Source organism: Macrobrachium rosenbergii, chromosome 17 (assembly GCF_040412425.1).
Source record: "Macrobrachium rosenbergii isolate ZJJX-2024 chromosome 17, ASM4041242v1, whole genome shotgun sequence".
Taxonomy (NCBI): domain Eukaryota; kingdom Metazoa; phylum Arthropoda; class Malacostraca; order Decapoda; family Palaemonidae; genus Macrobrachium; species Macrobrachium rosenbergii.
In genome coordinates this window covers 38,125,756-38,153,472 of record NC_089757.1, presented here as the reverse complement: position 1 = coordinate 38,153,472, position 27,717 = coordinate 38,125,756, and the positions used below count along the sequence as shown (strand labels likewise).

Sequence of the window (27,717 nt, the reverse complement as noted above, 5' to 3'; positions counted from 1 at the left end):
AATAAACTATACATGAGATCAATCACAAAGCTCAGGTACTTCTGGAATTACCCGAGAGGGAATTTGATAGTGTCGTAACTCAGAGCCAGATAGTGTGCCTCTGAGTGGTACTAGACCTCGGCAGCAGCAATCCGCTGTGATCAAGAGAGAAAGGATTTAATTTCTATGGATGTACTCTAAAATGTATATTTGATTTAAATTTTGATGTGTTAAGATGGTCACAGCTGCATAGCGTTATTCAATTGAATCTGCTCCTGGGTGCAGTTGTGATTACTTTAATTATGATTCTTTCTGGGGAGAATGTCAAAAAATTGCCATTTATTCCCCTTGAATAAAATTTCCTAGTTTTCTTGAATACTTATTTTGATGTATTTCCCAGTTTCTATGAAAAATACGTTGATGTGATTGTTTTGCCCACAGAAGAAGCTTTTTATTATATTAACTATATAATGAGTTTGTATAAATTAGTACATTAATATTTAAAGTAGTAAAACACCTTTTCGCAAATTTTATCCATCTCTATAAAATTAAATGACGTCTGATTGCAGTGTTGTCAAAACTTCTTTCCTGTGGAGAATGTATATGTTATTTCCTTTGTTGTAAGGCACATGCCAGTAGTTTGCTTACCCCTTCTGGACGAAACCCTTTTTTTTTGTATGTTGCCACGATTAAACAAACTTAATGTTTGTGTTTTAGTTGATGGTTTGTTACGTAACCTGTAGTTTTGTAGATGTGACAACTGTGCTATCCAATGTACTGCTCCGAGTTTTTCCAGGGTGAGAACATGAAGCTCGGCCTGTTTCGCAGCATACCTCAGAAAGGCAAGTTAGAGAAGAAGTTCTCGTAAAATCCAGCCCCGTCACCTCGTGAACTGTCGTCGTGATTGCAGTAATTTCTTCAAAGAATATTCTGAAATCCTTTTCTTAGCATTATGTTTTCCTCATCGAAGTAACGTAACGTTTTGTCAATTTTTGTAATATGTTAATGTTTTCTTGCTTCTTAATGTAACTTGGATGATTGTTGTGTCCTTTAAATATTAATTATATGTTAAACTTTTTAAATGCGTATTTGTGAACCCGTGGCATCACCCAAAAAGAATTGGTGCAGGAAATATAGTTGATTGTTTCTCAACTGCACTTAGTTGGAAAGAATATAATGTTTCTTGACTTCATGGTACATTTAAGTGTTAGTAAACTCCTCAGCACTGTAACTTGGTCTCATTCAAAGCTAGGCAGGAGGGCTTAAGGTTGAATGAAATCGTACCGAATGGGGCCTAAACTTTAAAGTTTCACCACAAATACCATGCCTTTGCAAAATATGCACAAAATGCTATGCCTGTGCACAACCTATTGGAAATGGGTAGTGTTTAATTACTAATCACGTACCACCACCAAAGACATCAACACATACACATAGCACACATTGTTTAGCATTAAAATCACCACCAGTCCAACACCAAGCTTATTCCAGTTAGACAGGGCTATACTTATCTGTCAGTGTGAAGACCTGTTAACAAAATACTCATTGGATATTTAATATGAATTCATTTATGGGAAATTTTCAACAGTTTTCTGTTTTTACGTAATTTCTTTTCTTTGGATGCTTTATTCCTGCTTTTCAATTGATATTTTAGTCTTACTGTAACATACAACTGCTTCATAAACTGTACACTGAGAACGATAACGAATAGTACATAGCAGTAAACAAGCTGCTTACAAGCAGATGGGCTGACACACTAATACGCTCACCTCCTGTTGTCCTTTGTAAAAGAGTAGAAGGACACTTCTTTGTTTTCTTGCATACTTTGTACAGTTAATGGCAGAACACTCTGTTCCTTTTGATCCAGAGGTTTTCTTGGTGTGGCCTGTGTGGTGCAAATGATCCACGGAGAGAATTTGGTGTTGACTCGGCTGCAGCGACGGAATGATGCGTCTCTAGCAACCTCCAGTTACACGCAATCAAAATGGCTGCCGGCCCTCAGCCAATTGCAATGCAGCACATAGGAAGTCGGCCCTCTCTATGGTTCTCACTGATATATATATATATATAGATAGATATCATAATATACTTACTCAAATGATAAAGTATCCGCCAAGCGCTTCGCAAAAGGGCCTCGACAACGCGAATACGTATGATCACTACCACATCTCAATACAAACTGACGACTAGGTCACTAGTGACGAATCTGTCGATCTGATTCAGGCAGCCCGCAGCCGCAGTGTTCTCACAACTCGTCAGTCAAATTTCCACCAGTGACACCACTGGCTTCCACACTCGCCTAAATTTTAAATTCGTTTAGCCATCGGTAAAATCTAACGTATGTAAAACGATATATGCTTTCCTTCACAGTCTAAAGATCATTTCCCATAAACCTCCCTTATCAACTTTATCACAACCACTCTTGGATTTATTAAAACAATTTTAAATATTTATTAAATTACCTTCATTAAATGGAAACCTAAAGCTGCCACTCTGTTGTCGCCTGTATTTGACGTGTCCAGGATCCAGAGAAGGCTGGATCCTGGACATATCAATCAAGACATCGCTCGATAGACTTTTGCTGCTTCATGATTCGGCGTAAACAACCATTCTTTGATGGCTCTTTATTCAGTCATTATTATTTAAACAGAAACTTAAACACACAAATGACTGAGATTATACAGTAGGTCAACGGATCATGTATAAGAAAATGATATATCTGACCACAATAATCCCCTAAACAGTGTGGAAATTTTGTCCACGCTTGGTGTTGCAGACCGTAAAATGAAGACCCCACTTCTGCACACGATCATCTTGGGCAACACCGCCTGAGAAAAGGCCTTTTCCAGCACAGGCTCTTGCGTTTAAGATCGTTTTGGTTTCTCTTTCTCTATCTATAGCATACGAAATGTATCAGCATCTTTTCCGAAAGTGTTCAACCAACTCTCGTCATTTCTCGAACAGAATTGCATCTGCTCATTGTCGTACAGTAGTGATTTTAATTTCCTTACTAAACATTTACCTGTTAATTATTTACGTATATATTTCATGGAATTTTCCCCCTTCACCCAAAATTATTTCCCATACGCTTTAACTGGAAAGTGTCATACCACTGCAAAATAAAAGTACAGGTTTTCAGTCCCGAATATTTTTTCTTAATGCTACTTCATTGATGACTGTTGTTGCCTTAATCTCCTTGATAAAAAAAGCTGTCAAATATACGTACGTATATTAAATATTCCTCAAACAAAACTGCTGCAAAATGTTTATCTTATTTTTCTTGTCTCTTGTCTACATTTTCAGGAGATAAATTCGACAGAACTAACTGGATTAGGAAGTTTCCATAACACAAATAAAACGAGTAGCAAGTCAGTAAAAAATATTCCCAATAAGGAAAAAATGTTGGTCACATCGAGATAATATAACAAAACTTCATTTTATAGTGTATAGTGAAATATATATTATATATATAACAAACAGTACTATTAAAATATAGAGACTTCGACCAGTGCGTTCTCCAGGTGGCACTCACCCTCACACAAGTGGCACTCTTACAGGTTTCTGCGTCGTCTTGCAGCAACTGTGACTGCAAAGAAAAAGAAAATTAAAAAAACAAAAAACATAAAAAAACGATTAAAAACAAATACTTTCAAGTCAAGTTTAATCTCTTAATCTGTAACTTTTTCACTCTTTAGCCTCTAAATCAGTGTTTGGCAACTCAGCTGCACCAAACTTGACACAGAGGGTCATGATATGAGCAAAAGATGCCATGAGCACCTAAATCCCACAGTGACCCAATTCCCCATTTTTGGTGAATTTTTATTTTTTTTTATTTTGAGCAATTTCGACCTATCAACAAATGATCCCACATTGGACCCTTTCTCCATTTTCCGAAGATTTTTTTCATTTTGACCAATTTCTAATTGACTTCTAATCTAATTAACTTGCAATGTGAATCTAGTAATGCTGGGGAATATCATATTTCAGGGACATCAACTTTTCCCCGCTTGACCTATTTCCTCCAAGACCATGTATACTTAAATGTGACCTCCTTTTAAGAGGATGTTCAAAAGACCGACTCTCCAGAGGTTTACATCTCTGAAGTAAGTGATACTGTATCCTAAGTTACTTAGATAGACAGAGAAAAATGAATAAACTAAGTTATCTATATTTAAGAACTTGAGCAGTTCACCCAGTTGTAAATAAGTGCCATTGTTTTCTGGGCTTCCAATACATACTTGAAATATGATGTTTGTATTTCTTTATGAAAAGTCATATATACATATATATATATATATATATATATATATATATATATATATATTATTATATATATATATATATGAATTTTCACAAATAAATATTCATAAACATTCCCCATCATTTTTTACTTTAATTTTCCCAACGAGATTTATTTCTCACTGCGTTACAGGAAATTCTCTCCAAGAATGGACACCCCACTCTTAGGCACTGTTCTCTTTCACGCCTCTTTTTCACATTAAGAGGGTGACTGCGTGGAGGAGTTTGACGCTCAAGGAGGAGGTTCTGAGGCTTATTCTGCTGCAATTGGCCAAGGGGGCATCCTAAAGGGAACCTCTAGGATACCACACAAGAGCGGAGGTTTTCCTTCCAGGTGGTCACTAGTTTTCAAGGGACAATTCTTGCGTTCTGTTTGACTCTGGAAAAGAGGAAACTTGAACATTTTCCTCAATTTTCCATACCTTTGTAACGATCAATTAGTTTTCCTTTTATCTGACCCAGTATGAGAGAGAGAGAGAGAGAGAGAGAGAGAGAGAGAGAGAGAGAGAGAGAGAGAGAGAAAGTTAAGTATATCTCAGTTTAACCAGACCACTGAGCTGATTAACAGCTCTCCTAGGGCTGGCCCGAAGGATTAGACTTATTTTACGTACCTATAAGAACCAATTGGTTACCTAGCAACGGGACCTACAGCTTATTGTGGAATCCGAACCACATTATAACGAGAAATGAATTTCTATCACCAGAAATAAATTCCTCTCATTCTTCATTGGCCGGTCGGAGAATCGAACGCGGGCCCAGCAGAGTGGTAGCCGACGACGATGCCGACTCATCCAATGAAGAACAGAGAGAGAGAGAGAGAGAGAGAGAGAGAGAGAGAGAGCTTGAAAATCGTATTTTTACGGCAGTCTAAATGCCTGTGGCATCTGATAATGAAAGACTTATCATTATGTTAAGCTCAGTTACTTTTCATACTCGAGTATATATTAGAAATTTAAGGCAATGATGCCTCTATCTATCTGTCTGTCTATACATGTATATATATATATTATATATATATATACCGTATATATATACTAACGTACAGTATATATAATTAATTTCATAACACAAATGCGCTCTATGGGTACTGAAAGCAGACTCAGTAAGGGATGGCACAGGAAATATGTTGTCCATCATTAACTTGAATTTCATTTTCATTTTTTTTTGTACTTTTGTACTCTTTCTAAAACTATTTATCTTTTTTCATAATTTTCTTAACTTACGAGTGCTACATGTAGCAGTGAAGGCTGTACGTGCGTGAAAGCTGCTTTAAAATACTACCTGGTACAAAATCCAGGCTACACGCATCTGTTACAGCTTGTATGAATAGACAAAAAAACTGAGTTGCATTAAGTTTCTTAATCCAGCAGCTCGACTGTCATGCACTACAGAATATACATTCAGAGTTTCTGGTCATGCCATTCTGAAGGTCTTACCTTTCCTGTTGAAAGACTTTCCCCTAAGACAGGCTGTTGAACCGTTGGGGCCTAAAAAACTAGGTAAAATTGCCTTTTTTTTGGGCTTAGCATGCTCACACGAGACTATCGTAATTTATTTGTCTAATCTTATTTGTTTCCTGTTATTTCTCTTATATAATTCAATCTTTACTTTGTATTTCATCCAGTGCAGTGCTTTTTTCCCAACTGGAGCCCTTGAGTTGAAGTCGGTTAGTAATAATAATCTTATATTTAACAGACGGTTATATTTCAGAATTATCACAAGGCATATCCTCACTGTCTTTGCCACTGATACTGGTGTATCATTATATACTCACATTTTCTATGTCAGCTTTTCATTTAACGTGAGAGATTAACATACTTTGCCTTAATTTAAAACAGTAACAAAACTCAGATTCAGAGAGAGTGGAAACAAGGACAGTGGTACGTCTGTCCACTGTTAGTCCAATTTTGGCTTAGCCTGTTCTTCTTACTTTCCTGAACACTCATTGACATATTTTCCAGCTCTTTCTAATTATCAGTTCACTCAAAAACCTATTACTTTCTGTTGTTCTTTTAAATAAGCACCGTATCTTAGGAAGCTTGAATTCAAGTCAATGTCCCCTGTGGGTTTGTTCCATATGAATGGGGTTCATCTTCTGAATAATAATAATAATAATTAGAATTTCTTTCACTTTAGGCATCGAATCCTGAAGGTGATTGGTTGGATGGAGATGAGGTCGAAAAAAGCTAAAGATGACCACTAACCCTCATCTAGCAGGTCAATTCTCTGCCATTTTTTTGGGCAAGACCCTCTGATCTCCAGATGTTGGAGGTCACACCTGTTGACTCGACCTAGACACTGACCTGTTTTGACTCGACCTAGACACTGACCTGTTTTGACTCGACCTAGACACTGACCTGTTTAAGGCTTGAAGACCTGCCTCCTTGCAGGCTGTACAGAAACCTGATGACCTTCCACCCACATAAGAACAATACTCATTACAATCCACAAAGCCTCTTCTTGTGGAATTGTGCTCTTTTCTCAGCACATCTCCTTAACAGAGAGAGAGAGAGAGAGAGAGAGAGAGAGAGAGAGAGAGAGAGAGAGAGAGTAAGTGTGTGTGTGTGTGTGAGCCTGAGGAAGAACCCCTGCCTACCCTGACAGTTGAGCTGTGAGAGAGAGAGAGAGAGAGAGAGAGAGAGAGAGAGAGAGAGAGAGAGAGAGAGAGAGAGAGAGAGAGAGAGAGAGAAGCTGCATATCCACGGTCAAGTGGCATTATTTGGCACTGTTCTTGAGTTTCTATACCCATGTTGCAACTCAAGGACCCCTTGAGTCTACCTTGCCATAGAAATGAAGCTTCATAAATCCGCAACGTTGATGGAATCCAGACAACAATGACTGGGTGACTGAAGCTCAGAACAAATCAGGTTTGCTCTGGATGATAAAGCCTGAACTGGGAAATAAGAAGTCCATATATTTTACTGTAAATGCTAGTCGCTTGTCACTAATATTATAATAATTGTGAATCACGCTCAAGCTTCTTGTTAGTTACTCCATCCTGAATGGTTGCTGACCACCAGGCAGTGCATTTCATTATGAATTCCGCTGTGAGTACTGTAACATTTTTGAACACGTAACTGTACAATTTAGTTCCCCAGTACTAAAACTAACCAACCTCTTGAGCCCTAGTGTACAACTACCTCTGTAGTTGGTTTTCATGGCACTCCTGCTTTTATGTGTGTGGTGAATACCAATGTGATACCACATAGGTAACTCCAGTGGATAAAGTAGTCATACAAATAATTGTTTTTATACCCAAATCACGATTTTGCCAATCAAAACTAGTGTATATTAACTTTGCAAAGAGAAAATTGAAAGCACAGTGCTAGACAGTGATATATGCATAACACAGTCACATAAAACAGCTGGAGTGATATGCACTGTCTACACGACCGACCATCAATCACTCAAAGTCAAGATATTGCAGGGCACATTCGTACTTTATATATATATATATATATATATATATATATATATATATATATATATATATATATATATATATATATATTATATATATATATATATATATATATATATATATATATACATATATATAATATTAATCTACAAATACCCCTTAATATCGGATTCACTTTGAAAAGTGAAACCTTTAGACTCAAATGTAAATTGTAAATGATCAGTGCACCGGGCAGGATAGCTGAGTGGATAAGTCAGTATCATCTGTGTATCAAATCCAAAAGAAGCAGGTTCGAATCGTTGATGGAGTAGATGCACATCTTTTTGTATAATTCCCTTTAAGTGTAAGTTATTCCCAAGGTAAAGTGGGTTCGATGTGATGTTTTTATGTGGCTTAATTTCTGAATGTACAAAAAAAGTCACATCAGAAATAATAACAAAGCTATCTCTCTCTCTCTCTCTCTCTCTCTCTCTCTCTCTCTCTCTCTCTCTCTCTCTCTCTCTCTCTCTATATATATATATATATATATATATATATATATATATATATACATATATATACTGTATATTATATATGTATACAAACAACTTCTTATGCTTTTAAATATTAAGCAAAAAACAACCCATACATATCCAATTCTCTGTACCTAGCAAGTTAACTTATTCCCCTTTGGGAAATTTACAGAGTAAGTGCACTTTCCGTGCCAGGATTCGAACTTGAACCTTCCCAGAACGGTACTAGGATGATAATATCCTTTTCCATTCACCATCAAGAATAAAAATATTCCCATGCGCCTCTTCCACATCTGGGACAATGCAAAGAGGTCCTATGATAGTGGAACAGGCCACACATACTGCATGCAGCCGTAGCTTACAAGAAAAAGCTATGGTTAGGAGGGCCAAAATTAGTCTATGGAATTCTTGGCCTACTTAGATATGCGCAACACGACTTCATCACTGTCTTGACTTATGAGTGTGCTATGCTAAGCCTGCTTCACGTGACGGTAGATTACTCGAAAAGGTTGGAATAAGAGTTGTTAGGTATCTTATGAATGAATTTCATTTCTAGTCATCAATGCAATGGGTGCTTCATAGTCTGAAAATCAAAGTTCCCTGGCATCTACTGTACATAAACAGCTATGGTGCATATTTTTATTCTACTCAGGGATTCACCAAGTAATTATTAAAAAAAAAACACACTACAGAATAATATCTACAGCTAGGTTATTTATACTTATAGCTCTTTGCACAGTCTTAATTCCTACGATACAGAATGGGCATCCCAGTGTTGGATAAGCACTGAAAACTTCTGTATTACAATTCTCTCACAACAAAACCAAGACCCCATTTCAAATGTTCTCAAAACGTGGGTTATTAAGTCATGCAGCAGCAACAGAAAGATACGAGAACCAAGATGATGAAGGTCTACCCAAGCTCAACAGTCAACTGATACTGAAATCTCAGAGGCTTAGATTACTGGCGATACTGGGTTAGGAGTCATGCCATGCTAATGTTCAAGGGGACGGTTCAAGCTTCAGTACCTTCTTCTCCACGGACTAGTCCATGTCTGGCTCCGAGGCGTTCGCAGCTGTTGGTGATAAACACAAAGCAGTGGTCAGTGGAAATAGGGCCATAATTGTGTAGACTTATAGTGATGTTTTATGAAATTCAACAAGTTCATGTGCCCCATACGCTCTTGCACTTCCAGGTGTTCCTGAGCAAGATTAAAAAACAGTTTTTGGTCATTATTCTCGATCCACGCAAGGATTTTAGACTTACTAGCCTGACTTTTTTTAAAGCCTTACCCGCATGTTGTCTGTGAGAAAATCTCCCCAGTCCCACAGTCAGCCGCTCTGCGACAGAAACAGTTACAGGACTCGTTGTCCCAGTACTTCGTTGAGTTCTGCTGTTCACACTTGGTCTGCTCGTCCCTGTGCAAAAAAAAAAAAAAAAAAAAAGATTGAAACGGGAGACCAAATGATAAAGAAAATGGAAACAGACGAATGAAAGAGGGAGAGATAACAGAAAAGTAAACAAAAAAGGCTAAGAATGCAAGAAGGTGGTAAGAAAAACTGAAATAAAAGGTATGATAGGAAAGGATAAGATAGAATAGAAGTAATAACAAAGACGATAAAGTTACAGAGAAAGGAAAGCTTAGTTGAAAAGATATCAAAAATACCTTCCAGATATTTGACAACATCAGTTTCAGTACATAAAGACATAAACTGATTTTACGCATAATTCATAAGAGTACCACGAAAAAAAGGGGGCACATAGGAAAGTCCCAGCCAAAAGAATAAGTGGTTCTAGACATCACTTACTTGTTCTTGCACTTGCAAGCACATTCGCCCTCGAAATAAACGTGGAGGTCCGAATTGCAGTCTTCCTCTCGCACTCTGCAGCCGCATTCACAAGCCGTGTGTTTCACGACCTCCACCAGATGATAACTCTGCTGGCTCTGGCGTCTGAGACGTCTTCCACCTCCTCCTCCTCCTTCACCTCCTCTGACGGTGTTAGAGCTGCTTACTGTGCTTATTTTCAGAACCTGCCGATGAGGGAAGGAGGAAATGATTACCGTTGAAGGGGGCAAGCCATTGTAAGTGACAGCTAATCCATCTTTCAAGTTATTTCTTAGACTGCTAATGTACTTCTCGGTTAAACGAGTGGAGAGCTTCAACTATTTCACTCTTCACCACGACAGGAAAACCTATCTGAATAATTTTTAAGAAGTATGCCTCAATAATCTCAAGGTCTAACGTTCTCTATATGATTAGTTACCCCAAAAAAAGCTTTTCGAATCACTTAACACCTCTTGGATGTGAAAGATCTGATCTGAATTGTACTAGATGGTTAAGGCACTGTTGAAGTCTTTGGCAGAGTGTTTCCTTGCTGCTAAAAAGAAAATTTATTTTGCTCAAGTAAATAATGTAATATCCTCGCATATCCATATTGTGAAATGCTTGTGAAAACTGGTGTTTCTTTTACAACAATGTGACACTGAAATGTTGGTGTAATCACGGGTTTCCACTACCAGCGTGACACACAAGGAGACTTAATACAGTAGTATCAGTGGCAGGCTTTTTAAACGTTGAGTTGAAGGAAAGAGAAGGAGTTTCAGATTTACCTTTACTTTCACGACCTTGGTAACAGTTGGCCTGCATGTCAGGAGAGGACCATAGCAACATCCACCACACTGCTCAAGTCTGACGCAGGTTGGGAAGAACATGGTGTCAGCCTGGCTTGGGAGTTCCAGAGGAACAGTCACCAGTTCTGGCTTACAGTTAGCCATCTCGAAAGTTTCCCCATCCTCTGGAAGTTGAGATCGACATTTTGAACACACATATAGACAGATATAAATAAAGATATAGACAGCACATAGATCTGTCCCGCCATATCCTCTTTCTGTGTTTGTGAATGTGGAGTACAGAGATAAACTTACGTACATACATGAGTGTGTGTGCATGCATGCGATATCAACCCATATGCACATTGAACATTCACATCACCAAAATTATTATTATTATCATTATCATTATCATTATTATTATTATTATTATTATTATTATTATTATTATTATTATTATTATTATTATTATTATTATTATTATTCAAAAGATGAACCCCATTCATATGGAACAAGCCCATCAAAGGGGCCACTGACTTGACATTCCAGTTTCAAGAACAAGCCACTGAAAAAAAAGTAATAAAAGTAAAGTTAATACAAATATATACATATAATATATATATACATATATATATACATATATATATATATATATATATATATATATATATATATATATATATATATATATATATATATATCAAACAGCGGTAATTCAGCAGGTATTCAATGGGGCGGAAAGAACATGGTGTCATTTGAAAAATAAATAATAAAAGTACAAATTTAGAAATTTAAAATTAATACAAAAAAAAATTAAAAATAGAAGGGACAATTAAAACCAACGTAAAAAACAAAAACAAAATCTCTCTAAAAATACATAAAAAAAAATTATATATAAAAAGTAAGAAGATATGGACCAACCTATTCAGTGGCAATGTTAAAACTAAACAGAAAACGATAAGAAGGAAATTGCATGTAAATCATTAAAGATTCCCGTGGCCAATTATATATATATATATATATATATATATATATTTATTTATATATATATATATATATATATATATATAATATAATGTCCTTCTCTAACTCACCTGAGACAGAGTCTCCAATCCTGCCACTGACGTCGAAACTGAACTCGAAGGTTGGCTTGGGCTGGGGAAGTTCAAGGTCGAATAACGACGCAAAGTCAGAGATGTTGGTTATGGAATTGATCCGGTTGAGAACGCTGACGTTTATCTGTTGGTGAGTAAAATAAGGTTCCGTGAAAGATTAGAGCGATAATCATCTAAATAGTAGTAGTCATAGATGGGATGGAATATAAAATTTAGACCAATAGACAGGCTCTGGTACTTATAAGGTAATTCATCGCTGAAAGGGAAATTGAGAGTAAAAAGGTTTTAGAGGTTTAACAAGAGGAAAGCCTTTTGCAGTTGCACAATGAAACAATTGTTAGGAGAGGCTGGAAAGTAAGATGGAAGAGAGAATACGAACAGAGGCATAGTGAAAGGAATTACAGGGGTCGCAGCTAGGGGCCTAAGGAACGCTGCAAAGATAAAAGCAAGGTTTTGTGAAAGCTTACGAGATAATCAGAGCAATGTTACAGTACTAATAGATGTATAAGGACGAGTTTGCATGTCACCAATGAGAAATATTTGATATATATGAGAGAATAGAAACATTATATCAGTGTTGATTCATTATGGTTAAGTTCCTTCACTTACATTTTGAAAGTGGCCTTTCATTACAGTGAATATATGTCAAATATTTCTCACTGGTGACATGCAAACTTGTCCTATAACCTGTTTCTCTTTGCAGGCTGACTTTCCTTTGGAGCCCCCTTGGGTTTGTAAATAAGATCTGTTGACTCTGTCCACAAGGTTTTTTTCAGCTGAAGATTTAGAGAAAGTGAGAAAAATATGGCTTGCAAAACTGTCACTCACCTAGGTAAAATACACTGAAACAAACCTCTATTTTACCCAATCGTATTATACATAAACATTTATATATTTTGCATGAATGACCAAAATATGTTCAGGTCTGACATGAGACCATCACAGATATTCAAGGAACTCATTATGTTTTTTAAATTTCTAAAATCCTGAATATATCGACCTTAAAATTTTTTTCTCCTATATCGCAACCACTCCCAAAAACAGCACGTAATAACATCTGCACTTTTTTAGCTGTCAGAACTCTGGGATCAAGTTTCGGTTTAAACTGTTCTTATACGCCACTGCAAAATTTTAATCTTTCAAAACTACTGAACAAAAACATGTAATGTAGTGACGATTATAATCAAATATATATATTTATACATACATATATATGTGTATTATATATATTTTATTATAACTGTCACTACATTAACTGATTTTTGGTCACATATATATATATATATATATATATATATATATATATATATATATATATATATATATATATATATATATTTATATATATATATATATGTTCATGCTCTCTCTCTCTATGTATATAAACAAAATTATATATTATATTTATATATATATATATATATATATATATATATATATATATATATATATATATATATATATATATATATATATATATATATATATAGAGAGAAACAAAGAGAGAGAGAGAGAGAGAGAGAGAGAGAGAGAGAGAGAGAGAAAGAAAGAAAAGAACATAAACATTTACGTTCAGAATAAATGTTTATATTCATTGTTTTGGCCTGTGTGCCTCAATATTGTACTTCACAGCCTTGTCATTAAGTTTTATACTTTCAGTCTTCGTATTAATATTCATATTTTTGTTTATGAATTTTCGTGTAATCTTGACAATAAGATTTTCATTCCAATATGAACCTCTGGAAGTATATACGCATTCTTGCTGGCAATATATGACATACTTTTGTCATCATTTATAATACAAAATGAGGAGATGAATAAATTTGTTTCTACAGATTACAGCTGACCTTTGCATATGAAAAGACAAGAGAATGCAAATATCAACTCTATATTCAAATATCAATCGTCACAATAAAGATATATATATATATATATATATATATATATATATATATATATATATATATATATATATATATACATATATATATATATATATATATATATATATATATATATATATATATATGCATATAAATACACATATTTATATATATACATATGTATTTATGTATACACACACACACACACACACACACACATATATATATATATATATATATATATATATATATATATATATATATATATATATATATATTATATATATATCTATTCTAAGTACCTATACATTCAGAAACAAGCACTTTCCACAAATCCGGTCCGCTTAAATGCGTCACAGGGAGATAATGGTTATCCCACAGCTGGCAGGATTTTGTTAATCATCAGTGACTTGCAAAACACTCTCCTTTATTTACCCAAGTTGTGTCAACAGCTTGCACTGGCTCTTGAGCTTGGACTTAGAACCAACGCGAATATTGTATACTTTTGTTCTGAACGTGTCCTGAGGTCTCACGAGAGAAAACTGATAAGTTACAGATGATATCTTTTCAGCTGAAATGCCGACCCAATCGTGTGGCACCTCTGTCCATAATTGCTCTTCATTATGTTGTTTACTAATTGCTTTTCCTATATGCTTAATTACGGACCGTTATTCTTTATATATGTGCAAGATGTCTGGCAACACATTACGCTCTTTCCGTCTCAAATACAGAAGTTTTAAATGTCAGTAATTGGTTAATTCAAAAGTAATTCTGGCATTAGCGCGTTGCATTCGATGGCAAATTGATTCTGACTCTCCGACATTCCTTAACATGAAACAGGCAACACTGATTCTGTAGCCTGATGTTTTAGAACACTGGCTATGGAATTTTGATTTTACAATATCCCTCGACGTGAGATGAGGCACAAAGATTCTGACTTCAGACTTTTAACAAACACGAACGTTTGGTCACCTCTTAGAAGAACATTCTCAAGTTCCAGACATGGGCATGATTATAAAAAAAATTATTATGATTTGATTTTGATTATGTTCTAGAATTTTTTTTATTGTGATGGGATTTAAAAGGTTACATTAATGTACTCAAATATGAAACAGTGCACCAAATAGATGTAGTTTGCTAACTACTTGGGCATTGTACTTAATCATTGCTAATCATTACTTTTTATGAATAATCACAGCAAAATGCGATTACAATCATAATCTAATCATGCACACAAAGAAAAAATCTAATCACAATAAAAGATACCAATAGTAATCATAATTAAATCATAATCAGAGAAGTGAAAAAGCAAGTAATCATAATCTAACCACAATCAAAAAAATATTCCAGACCATAACCAAAATCAAATCATAGTAACTTTTTTATAATCATGCCAATGTCTCTCAAGCAGTGCTGTAAGTGTTGATGTTTATCCAAATGACCTTCAGAGTCATTCAACTTAATCATCTGACTTCATTAGAGTTAGGCCTTGTTTTCAGAGAATCCCACTTTTCCCAGAAAATGAGCCATGTTCCTTTCCCAGAAGACTCAGCCTCTGCAAATAGACCCCACTAAGATAATAGTTACGGTTCCTCTCGTGTGCCTTGTTCAGAATCTTTCGAATCTCGCTTCTCTGACAACTTGTTGTTCTGAAAGACATTTTGGTGGGATACACGTGAGGAAAACCCCTCTTTTTTTTTTCTTTTTTTTTTAAATTAAGGTCGTAGCCGTCACTGGAAAAAAAAGCATTCTAAATGCTTTGACTTTAAAATATGAACGAGCCATCAGATTGATTGGATAAAGGATATTTTGACAAAGAAGTGTAAAAGATAAATTTGTAGTATATATACATATAATATATATACATGTGTATAAATATACACATGTATACAGTACATATATATATATATTATATATATATATATATATATATATATATATATATATATATATATATATATATATATATATATATATATATATATATATATATATATATATATATATATATATATATATATATATATATATATAAAAACACCATCATTATAACCAGACCCTGAACGAACCCAGTTGCATATAAGAGTAACGACAAATCGTCATTAATCATGAGTTGGATAAGCTAGTCTTTATTTCGAACACAACTAGACAAAATTTTAATTGCTCCAATTCAGCTGATAGAAGCTCCATCACTTAATGTGAAATATTAGCATCAAAATCAAAGTATAAAGTAAAATTAGTATATTGATGAACTCCATTTTTAACTTCACTGATAGTAGAGAAACTACGAATTCAGGAAAATAAATAAAAAGGCAGTTATGAAGAAATGCCAGTGGCTAGTCACCCGCTCCGTGAGTTTGACGTCATACGCACTTTGCGAATATTACACCACTGTTGCATACATTTGGTCTGCACATTTTAGATCACAATATGCGTAGCAACTTTGCTCCTTATTAACATAACGAATGTTCTCTAACAGCAGAACTTGCAAGAGAGGTTTGGATGAACTTAGAATAAGGCTTAGAAGAGTAGACTTCAAGAATTTTGGTTCAGTGCTCTATCTAGCCGCTACCATAAATTTACTCAAAGCTTTTAAACCAAAACCAAAGCATTATATTTTATGAAAAATAAGAGCTCTCCCTCTCTCTCTAAGGACAGAGCCATTTATCAGGGGATAACCTAAATTCTGATTGTGACTCATTTCATGAAAGATCTCTTCAGTCGCAACATTCTCTCTCTCTCTCTCTCTCTCTCTGAGGTACGCATAATATGATAAAAGGTCTGTGTATTGACATGTGTCTCATGTAAGTGTATTTTTAAAGGGCACGTGCAACCCACACAATAAGATCATGTCACCACTATTAATTATCAAGTTTCAAATAGTTTTTATTCAAATGAAACTAACAAATGAAATCAAAGCGTAACTGGAGCTTACAAATACAGAAACAGAAGGAACCTTCAAGAAAAGAGAAACGTACAGACAAATGCAGACAAAAAGAATCTGCACGAGCGCAGAAACAGACCCTTAAGTATGCCACAATAAAGTCTGTTAGAAATGGGACCACTCCTTGTTTACAATGACAAAGGAACTTCCTTTAATAGTAATGTATTCTTTATGATCGAATCGCAAGTCTTTCGTATAACATTTGTATGTGTAAGTACTTCATTCATTTATTTATTTACTCATTCATTGACAAATAAACAAATAAAATACAGCAAACGGCAACTGGAAATTGGTAATGACGACTGAGGGTCAATTTGCTCCTGACGAAGGGTTGAAACGGGATTTCCCATTGGTGTAAAACACACGCACACACTAACATCGAGTGGGTTGCGATATGGGCGTTTTTAAAAAGGTTGACTCAATTTCCGTTGGATATGACCTCTCTCTCTCTCTCTCCGATTGAAAAGTACAGTATCTCCTACCACTGACGACAGCAATGTAAATAACACAAATAGTAAAGCAGTGGCACTGGCATTATGGAGAGAGAGAGAGAGAGAGAGAGAGAGAGAGAGAGAGAAGAGAGAGAGAGAGAGAATGTGTCTTAAGAGACCTTCCTGAAATGAGCGATAATCAGTTTTTAAGTTGTCCGGAGAGACCTTACCTTACAGACCTTACAAATCGTTCGGGTTGCCCCAGGTCCCTCAGTGTGAGGCACCTTTGATGTCTACCAGAGAGTTGCTAACGCATCTTCCGGTATATTTTGCATCTTCCAGTCTTGGATGGTCTGGGATGCATCTTAGATATTTGTCGAGCTTATTCTTAAACACATCTACGCTCACTCCTGTTATGTTCCTCAGATGAGCTGGTAGCGCATTGAATAGACGCTGCATTATCGATGCTGGTGCGTGGTGGATTGATGTCCTGTGTGCTTTCCTTAATTTTCCTGGTATAGTTTTTGGCACTATTAATCTACCTCTGCTTGCTCTTTTTGATAATTTTAGTTCCATGATGTTTTCGGTAATTCCTTCTATCTGTTTCCATGCTTGAATTACCATGTAGCGTTCTCTTCTCCTTTCAAGACTATATAAATTTAAGAATTGTAGTCTTTCCCAGTAGTCAAGGTCCTTAACTTCTTCTATTCTAGCTGTAAATGACCTTGTACACTCTCTATTTGTGCAATATCCTTTTGGTAGTGTGGGTACCATATTATATTGCAATATTCAAGTGGACTACGACGTACGTTTTATAAAGCATAATCATGTGTTCAGCTTTTCTTGTTTTGAAGTGCCGGAACAACATTCCCATTTTTGCTTTGCATTTTGCCAATAGAATTGCTATTTGATCACTGCATAACATATTCCTATTCAACATCACACCAAGTCTTTAACTGCTTCCTTGTTTGTGATTGTCTCATTATTAGGTCCTTTATATGCATATAGCATTCCTACTTTATCACCATAGTTCATTGATTCAAATTTATCAGAGTTAAATACCATCCTATTTATCTCTGCCCATTTATATATTTTGTTTAGGTCTCTTTGGTAGAGTTCCTATCTTCATCACAAGCAATTTCTCTACTTATTCTTGTGTCATCTGCAGAAACTTCTTACTACTGAGTCTTTAACATTACTGTCTATGTCTGCAATCATAATCACAAACAGTAATGCAGCTAACACCGTGCCTTGTGGTACACGGATATTACCGTAGCTTCATCCGATTTCTCATCGTTTGCAATCACTATCTGTTTTCTGTTTTGCAAAAATTCTTTTATCCATCTTCCTACTTTATCAACAATGTTATGTTTTCTAATTTTTTTTTGCTAATATATTATGATCTACCTTGTCAAAAGCTTTTGCAAAGTCTAGGTAAACCACATCTGTATCTTTTTCATTTATCATATTTTTATATATGCTTTCATGGTGGACTAACAGTTGGGTTTGTGTACTTTTTTCCGGGTACAAAACCATGTTGTCCTATATTGAAAAATCTATTTTTCATTAAATGTTTCATTATATTTTTTTTTTCATTACCCTTTCATATACTTTCATAATATGAGATGTCAGACTCACAGGCCTATAATTACTTGCCTCTAGTCTTGAACCACTTTTGAAAATAGGAGTAATATATGCTAATTTATGCTCATCATAAATCTTGCCTGTATCTATACTTTGTCTTAATAATATTGCTAGCGGCTTTGATTGAATGAACCACTTTCTTTAACAATATGGCAGGTACTCCATCTGGTCCTGCTGCTGATCCATTTTTTAATTTCATTAATAGCCTGCTGTATCGGCTTCTGTAATATCTATATCTGATAAGTATTCAGTATTTTCATCTCTTATTTCTGTATCATTATCTTCATTGTCAATTCTAGTGTAAATTCACTCTTATATCTTTCTGCTAATATGTTACATATTTCCTTTTTTCATTCGTTAATCGCCCTTCAATTCTTAGAGGGCCTATTTCTACTCTTATTTTATTCATCTTTTTGCATATGAATAAAAAAATTTTAGGGTTTTGCTTGATATTTTGTAGTGTCATTTCTTCTAGGTTCCATTTTCATTTTCTTTTGATTGTATAATCTTTTGTTCTGCATTTTCTATCTTACTTTTTAGTTCCATCACTTTCCATGCATTCTTTACTTTTGCAAGAGCTTTTTCCACTTTCTAATTTTCTGGAACAAGATCCTTCTGTCTCTTGGAATTCGTGACTAATTACTTTTTTTCTTCGGTATATATTTTTCCACTATTTCCTCTAATATTTTATATAATATATCGGTATTTACCTGTATATCATCACTTACAAATATGTTTTCCCATTCTTTGTTTAATTCTTCATTTATTTTTGACCAATTTATATTCTTACTATAGAAATTGTATTTTCCATATCCTTCCCATTTTTTCGTCTCTTTGCTTTTCTCTGTTTTCGTATGTTCTGGAACGGACTGTTAGTTCTATGACATTATGGTCCAAAATACTCGTGTTATATACTATTATTTCTTTAAATAGTTCACCTCATTCACAAATACTAGGTCTAAAATATTATCTTTTCTTGTTGGTAGGTGATTTATTTGCTGAATGTTATGTTCTAGTAGCATATCTAATAGCTTTTCAAATTGCCTCTTATCTTCTGCACTACTATTGCTCTCTTTTATATGTATAAATACAACCACAGTCTCCTATTCGTTCTTTCCATTCTACAAAAGGAAAGTTAAAGTCTCCGGTTAGAGTATAGTCCAGTCCTTGTGATTTCTACATATTTCATCCAATTTTTTCAATTATTATGTCAAACTCTTTAGTATTAGGGGTCTATATATTACAATGTTCACTAATTTTTTCAGATTCAAATTCTACCGCTATTAATTCACATTCTGTGTTACTATATTTCTCACAGATTTTTCCTTGATTGGCATCTCTCCCATATATTGCGGTTCCCCCTTGATTTCTATTTTTCTATCTGATCTATAAGTTTGGAAACCCTTTATCTGGTCATCATTACCAGTCTCTTTGGGAATACCAGGTTTCACTTTACATTCAATATTTCTATTTTTTCATTTTTGGGTTAGTTCTTCTAAGAACTCTATCTTTCTTTTGAGTTACTCAAAACTAAACCCTCATGCGTTCATCACTATGATGGTTTGCGTATTATCTCCCATTATCTAATATGGGTAATAATAAAGTTTTCCCATGTCTCTTTCCTGTTCTGATATGTTGATCTTTTTTCATTTCCAGAAATTCATACATTAAAAATCCAACTTTTCCATTATATTTTGATCTTCCAGCTTCATATTTATTCACTTTGTGCATAAACCTGCACTTATCTCCATATCTGCACCATCCTAGCATCATAGATACATTGCTTGTTCCTTGTGCTATATCTAGGGTGCTGATGGCTCATATCGTGGTGCTGACATTTCATAATGTGTTGTTGGCTTGCTTTTTGCCTTCATCACATGATCTTTGTTCTTTTCTTTATTTGTTTTCATTTTTACCTTGGTTTTTTATATGTATTTGATTTTGATTTTGGTTTTCATGGCTACAGGATGCATGTACCTACATTTCTTATTAAACCTACATCCATTTTCCTTCTTTCCAGTTTCTACATATTTTGGATGTAGATGCTGCATTCCTCTTCATAGCCATCTAGATATGCACATTTGCCATAGATCTCATAATTGTGACATATCTTGGGATGTTTGTAATAACATCTTTCACCAAACCTGCAATTCCTCTTTCAAAAGGGTGCATACTGTGTCTTTCTTTTTTTTTTTTTTTCCTTGTTCTTTCCCCATCAGTATGGGAGATCCGGTTTACAACCTCTTTGGGATTTTATTTTGATTTATCAAGTCATAATTTATTTCTTCATATGTATGTTGCTGTATTGCCTCATATGTAGAATCTATGAGTTTTCTCTGCATCCATACTATTATCCCGTTCTTTGTTTTCATTAATCTTTTCTCTCTCTTTCAGTCTTATTTTCTTCTTTTCTATTTTCCTCTTCTTCCTCTTCTTCATCCTCCACAATCTGTACATTAAGTCTTGATTTAATGACCTTGTCTATCCATACTAGACATGTTGAGCAAAATATTTTGTGTCCTTATTTCTATTTTGCTCTACTTCAGCACATGAAGGGTGTGTCGAGTGCGTGGCAAGCATAGCATTTCCTAATCAGGTTTTGTGGATTTACAATGCTATACCACACTCTACATAGTTTACATGCTTTTAGGCATCCGTTTGCCTATTGCATCAATCAATATATTCACTAATTCCACCATACTTATTTTCTTTGATGGAATGTGTTGATTTTTGTAGATTTTCTTTATAAGTCTTTTTGATAACTTGAACTTTCATTGTTATCCCTTCTATTATTTTCATTATATTTTCTACAGATTTGTCCAGTTTGAAGGATCGTATCCTTTCAATATGTCTGTGAATGTTTTCGCATCTTTTGGTCGATGTTGCAATTCATCTCCACGATCAGCAAACCAAGTTCCTTCTGCCAATTCATCATATTGAATATCTCCGATGCAAGCAAGGTTTCTCCACCTTTTGCCACTGTTGGTTGACTCCTCCATGATTTTCAGATTTTATTAATTCACTCGTAAACAACTTATTAGACAGTTTATCACTCTAATCTGATATTAAGCTAATCACCGATAGTTCACGAACACTTTTAGCTATATTTCATTTGCTAATTGTATGTAAGATGCGTATTATCGGGTAGATTATCCAGACCATGAACGATTACGTCTCACCGAGAGAATGTCACATCACAGAGAGGAGATAAAAATAAGCAACCAACCAGAGGCAAATTTTAAGGAGAGAGAGAGAGAGAGAGAGAGAGAGAGAGAGAGAGAGAGAGAGAGAGAGAGAGAGAGATAAAAATAAGCAACCAACTGGAAAAAAGTTATGTATACCTTAGTTTTACCAGACCACTGAGCTGATTAACAGCTCTCCTAGGGCTAGCCCGAAGGATTAGACTTATTTTACGTGGCTAAGAACCAATTGGTTACTTAGCAACGGGACCTACAGCTTATTGTGGAATCCGAACCACAGTATAGCGAGAAATGAATTTCTATCACCAGAAATAAATTCCTCTAACTCTTCATCAGCCGGTCGAGCCAAACTCCAGAGAGAGAGAGAGAGAGAGAGAGAGAGAGAGAGAGAGAGAGAGAGAGAGAAGGCGAATAACAAACCCCACGCACCTGCGATAGCCATAACACCAGTCACCCTCAACTCCTCTACCCTTCCCCCCCAACCACACACAACCAAGGTGATCCCAACGTCTTATATTGGATGTGAGCTGTACAGCAAAAACATCCGGTATCACCTAAAATTCGCAACCCTGTAATTACTATCATTATCGAGTCTTGCTGAAGCTCACTGAAGCTTCAGGTAAGTCTATATAATTATCTGTCAGGTGGATCAATCACCTGTTTATGCAAAAAAAAAAAAAATCATGAAATCCTAAAATTTCACCCAGTAGGACTAAGGGTGGCTTATACTCAGCTTCGGTTAAGTATTTCTCATGTGGATTAATCAACGGTTTAGGATTTACAGCCTAAAAAAGTATCATGAAAGACCCAAATTATCACCCAGTGGGACGCCATTCCTCTGAAAAGTCACACGAGAGCTTCAAAGCAACACCAGAATCAACCGTTTGGGATTTATAGCCCAAAAAAATGGATCGTGAAATCCCTAAAATCTCGCCCAGAAGGACGCCATACCTCAGAGAAATTAGGCGGGAGCTCTAGGGCACCACCAGAAGAGGTTCCCGATTCATTCGGAAGCGACACCTCTCCAGGAAGTCCTTCGCTGCGCCTTCCGGGTCCTTCAAAGCCAGGGAAGAATATAGGAGTATCGACGAAAGGAGGTCTGGTAGGCGTAACGGATCGCTCGCGGTACCTCCTGACGCCTGGCATTAAGGAGTCGTCACGACCCAGGTGGAAGTCCTGACCTGAGATGACCTGTGTTGACAAGATCGTGGACAAGGTGAGGGATACCACCAGTGCTAACTTGTCCATGGTGATGGCTCCTGTGGAGAGAATTGACTGTCATTAGGAGCTGGTCTTTTAGAATGCATATCCAACTGATTCACAACAATCTCAATATATATATATATATATATATATATATATATATATATATATATATATATATATATATATATATATATATATATATATATACATATATATATATATATATATATATATATATATATATATATATATATATATATATATATATATATATATATATATACTTCAAACATTTCGATTTGTAAAGTATGGTGAAACAGAGAAAAAAAAACATTACTAATAATATCTTAGCACAATTTTTTTCATAATGTTACATCAACTTACATTGGAACAATAACGGGAACAATCTGAAACATCTACACAAAATGAATACAGACTTAATATAAGACTGACAAGTGAACTATTAATTCCACCATTGTATTTTACCTGAAGAATGACAAAGGTATGCCAGAATAGTCTTACTGAGACTATTTGTATTTGATCAAAGTTTATTATTACGGAATTAATCTTTGGTGGAAGACAAAACTAAATAAATGAAGGCTATTTCCACAATAAGTTCACTGGATAATATTAACTTCTCAAGTACCTAATTCATGGCATCCAGTTCGGTATAGCCCAAGGCCAACACAGAAAACTTTACACTTAATTAAAACACCTAAAGTTGCTAAGATTAGCAACGTACGTCTTTCAAAGCTCCTGCAACGGGAAATGGCTAGAAGTATGTCAATCTGTTATGTAATTGCCATAAACAGCTTTCCGGATGTGGTATTGGTTCGCATAAAGGTCTTAAAGTTTTCTAAACTCGACCTGACAATTTTCAGGTGAAAATTGTCAGGTCGAGTTTAGAAAACTTCTGAATGTAAAACCATATCTACAAATAAATAAATTACGCACTTATAGTCTAGTCGGTGTATCAACACGCACAAACAATCCACAGGCATTGTATGTAGGCCTACTTTACGCAATCTATGTTATACTGCATAATGGATCCAGTTTACACCTTATAAAAAATAGATATAAAGGCCAGATTAACCATAAAAGATCTGACATAGCCATTTTGTGTATAACCTGACACTAAAATATGTAAAATATAAAATCTTTAATGTGTTTCCCTAAAGAGTAAGCACACGTGTCACCCAAAGGACCTTGCACCTACCCGCCAACAAAGGCTGATATAGTGCTGCCGTTTGAATTTGTCTAAGAATTTGAATTCAACATTGTGAGTTTATTGTGCTGTTGACACCATTATGTTAACGTAAAGTGTTTGTGTAATCTGTTACTTCAAAAAATGTGAAGTTGCATTTACAGTACTTTTTATTTTCAGTATAAGTCTCGGTCTGTTTTTGGATGGGGGTAAACTACTGTATGTTACTTAGGTCTATTGATGGCATGAGTTTTTTTAGTTTAAACAACAGATCTGATCTTCAAAATGATTTTTTCAGTACTTATTCTTATTATATTATTCAGAAGATGAATCCTATTCATATGGAACAAGCCCAGAGCAGCAATATCATCAGAACTCGTTAATACGGTTCTTATTCACAAACTGTTTTATGCAACGGGAAAAACTTGAGGAACGCAGCTCTTTTTTTTTGCGTTGAAATCTCACTTGATTATTGCATACGCTATTAATGAAATCTTTTGAATTAACGTGGGTGTAAAATTCATCAGTAAGTGAATGGTAATTGTATAGGTTCACAGTTACGAATGGGGAGAATACTGGTTATATTCGAATTACAGAAATTTATAGGATGCTATTATCCGGTGTAAAACGCACAGTTAAACTCTTCCTACTATCGTGGGACCCTACATTGTTTCTTAGCTATTCTCTTTTAAAGAACTCTATACCATAAAATGACGAATTTAAATAGTATTAAAAGCACGACACCGCACTTCCACCTGAGTGTTCCTGCACATACTTACGTGTTAACTTAGAAATCGACGAAGCTTAAAAAAATCTCTCGGGCATGAAGGAGTCAGTCACTCAGCCGCAGGTCACACGTTTATCTCCCAGAGGTTGGGACGCAACCAGCCGTCACCAGTTCTGACGCAACACTGACGACTGTCTTCGTATGACTTCTGTAAAGCCTGTGTAAGGATACAGAGCTTATGACTCAAGCCTTCACGAATTAGGACTTGCCCTTGTAGTAACCTCTGCAGGCGGTGTTTTTTCTTCTCTCTCTCTCTCTTTCTCTCTCTCTTTTAAGCGAGGACGTGGCAACAGAGGAGTTATATACATCCTAAAGCTCGCTTGAAGGGGGTAAAAAAACGTGAGAGAGAGAGAGAGAGAGAGAGAGAGAGAGAGAGAGAGAGAGAGAGAGAGAGAGAGAGAGAGAGAGAGTTATGAAGCCGTAGTACTATAAGTGTTGAGATATATATATATATATATATATATATATATATATATATATATATATATATATATATATATATAATATATATATATATATATATATATATATATATATATATATATATATATATATATATATACATATACATGTATTATATATATACATATATTATGAATATATATGTATATTGGCTTATTATTTTTTTATCAATTGCGAGTGTTCATATTTAGTATTGAGAGAGAGAGAGAGAGAGAGAGAGAGAGAGAGGAGAGAGAGAGAGAGAGAGAGAGAGTTTATGAACTTGTAGTTAGTATATACGAATAGTGTTGACTTTTGTTATATATATATATATATATATATATATATATATATATATATATATATATATATATATATATATATATACTCTTGCTTATTAAATCTTTTATCACATTTCTTGAAAATTTCTAAATATGTTCGAAAAAAAACTAAAAGCGTTAATATTTAGTACTTGATGATAGAGAGAGAGATGAACTCGTAGTTCCCACAGTGTGAATACAGTAGTGATGACGTATTACTATGTACTTTATACTTCTTACATTTGTGTCGTATGATTTCTCGAGCATTTCGCAATCAAACAACTATAGTGTTTGAGAGAAACACGCGAGGGAGATGAAACTAGTTTAAATTAATGTACAGAGGAAATGACACGGGGCATGAGTCATCATCTCCTTCTTTGGGGAGATGTACGTCGTATACGCAACTAGTAGAAGGTCGCTTTTGTTTAAACAGCGGGATTTTCTTTATTTATTTAGTTTTGCTTTGCGTTTCTTCCTCTGTAGTTTTTTCCTTACGGAGACATAAACCTTTTATCTGTAGTCCGCTTTAGATAAAAATTAGTACGCTAATCTTTTTTTTATGAGAAAATTAGCTAACATACATAGGCCTACATTTTTTCTAAGGAGAACATTAGCAAATATTAGCAATAAGCCTACATTTTTTTCTAACGAGAACATTAGCTAATATATACATAGGCTTAGTCAACATTGGCGGTCCTAAATTTTTTTTCTAAAGAACATTAGCCAATATTAGCAGTAGGCCTACATACCTTATGTAAGACCAACTGATACACTTAACAATGTCGTCTGACGTAAATAATTACGCAATATTACCTCAAAGAGGAGCACTCTAAGGTAACATACACAGAAACTTACGCACATCAACAAACAGGCTTCTTCGAGCCTGACGCGTCAATTCTTCACAGAAAAATCTGGGTATGAAGGACTCGGAATGATAACGAAGACCGTTACGTTGCCAGGACTCGTGAGTGAAAAGCAGGAGTGAGAAAACTGGCTTTCTGTTCGAGGAAGCCATCTAGATGGCCATCTTTTCTAGATGACTTTCAGAGAACAAAACTGCATCTGCAGATCAACAAATAATTGGAGAAACATATCCACAGTTATGTATGGGTACAGATAATTAAAAATAAATCTAAACAGAGAGCTTTCGGGAATCTGTTCGATTCCCCTTTTCAATCTGATTGAACGGGGGACTCGAACCAATTCCCGAAAGCTCTCTGTATATATATTTATCTTTATATGCGCTTGTACCCATACATAACTGTGGATTTGTTTCTCCATTTCAAGACTAAACAAATCATTACCGCCCACCCACCCATGCACTCTCTAGAACTGGGTCTCTCTCTATAGCAAAGAGTAAGTTTTTCACCTTGAAACATCGAATTTAAAATCAACCTCTTTAAGAAATTAAACAGAAAACACAAAACACAGACAACAACGTAAATTTAACTGCAGAGCTTTGAAAATATAGGCTCTTACATGAGGAGAAATTCCGTACTACGTACAGTATATCACGTATCTGTAACCTCTCTATAAAACAGTTCAAAACTAAACTTACTTATTCTATTTTTTTTATTTACCAAAAGGCTCAGTCTCTTGCATTATACATTATACAAAACAGAGACTACGCGAATGAAAATGAAATAAACCAGTACGAAAGAAGATACATTATATCTTGGAAATTAGCCTATAATATCACCACTGGCAATCCAATTTCTGG

The 27,717-nt window shown here is 35.1% G+C and overlaps 1 protein-coding gene across 1 annotated transcript; it reads right to left on the bottom strand.

Moving 5' to 3' along the window:
• Positions 1 to 3,194: 3,194 nt before the first annotated feature.
• LOC136847884 (uncharacterized) lies at positions 3,195 to 25,509 on the bottom strand. The gene is made up of 8 exons (XM_067119893.1): positions 25,229 to 25,509; positions 22,991 to 23,298; positions 11,917 to 12,061; positions 10,823 to 11,007; positions 10,020 to 10,243; positions 9,504 to 9,629; positions 9,240 to 9,286; positions 3,195 to 3,565 (listed from the first exon to the last, which is right to left on the bottom strand). Exons 2-8 carry the CDS (start codon positions 23,285 to 23,287, stop codon positions 3,531 to 3,533), a joined length of 1,059 nt encoding a protein of 352 aa, XP_066975994.1. The 5' UTR covers positions 23,288 to 23,298; positions 25,229 to 25,509; the 3' UTR covers positions 3,195 to 3,530.
• Positions 25,510 to 27,717: the final 2,208 nt, after the last annotated feature.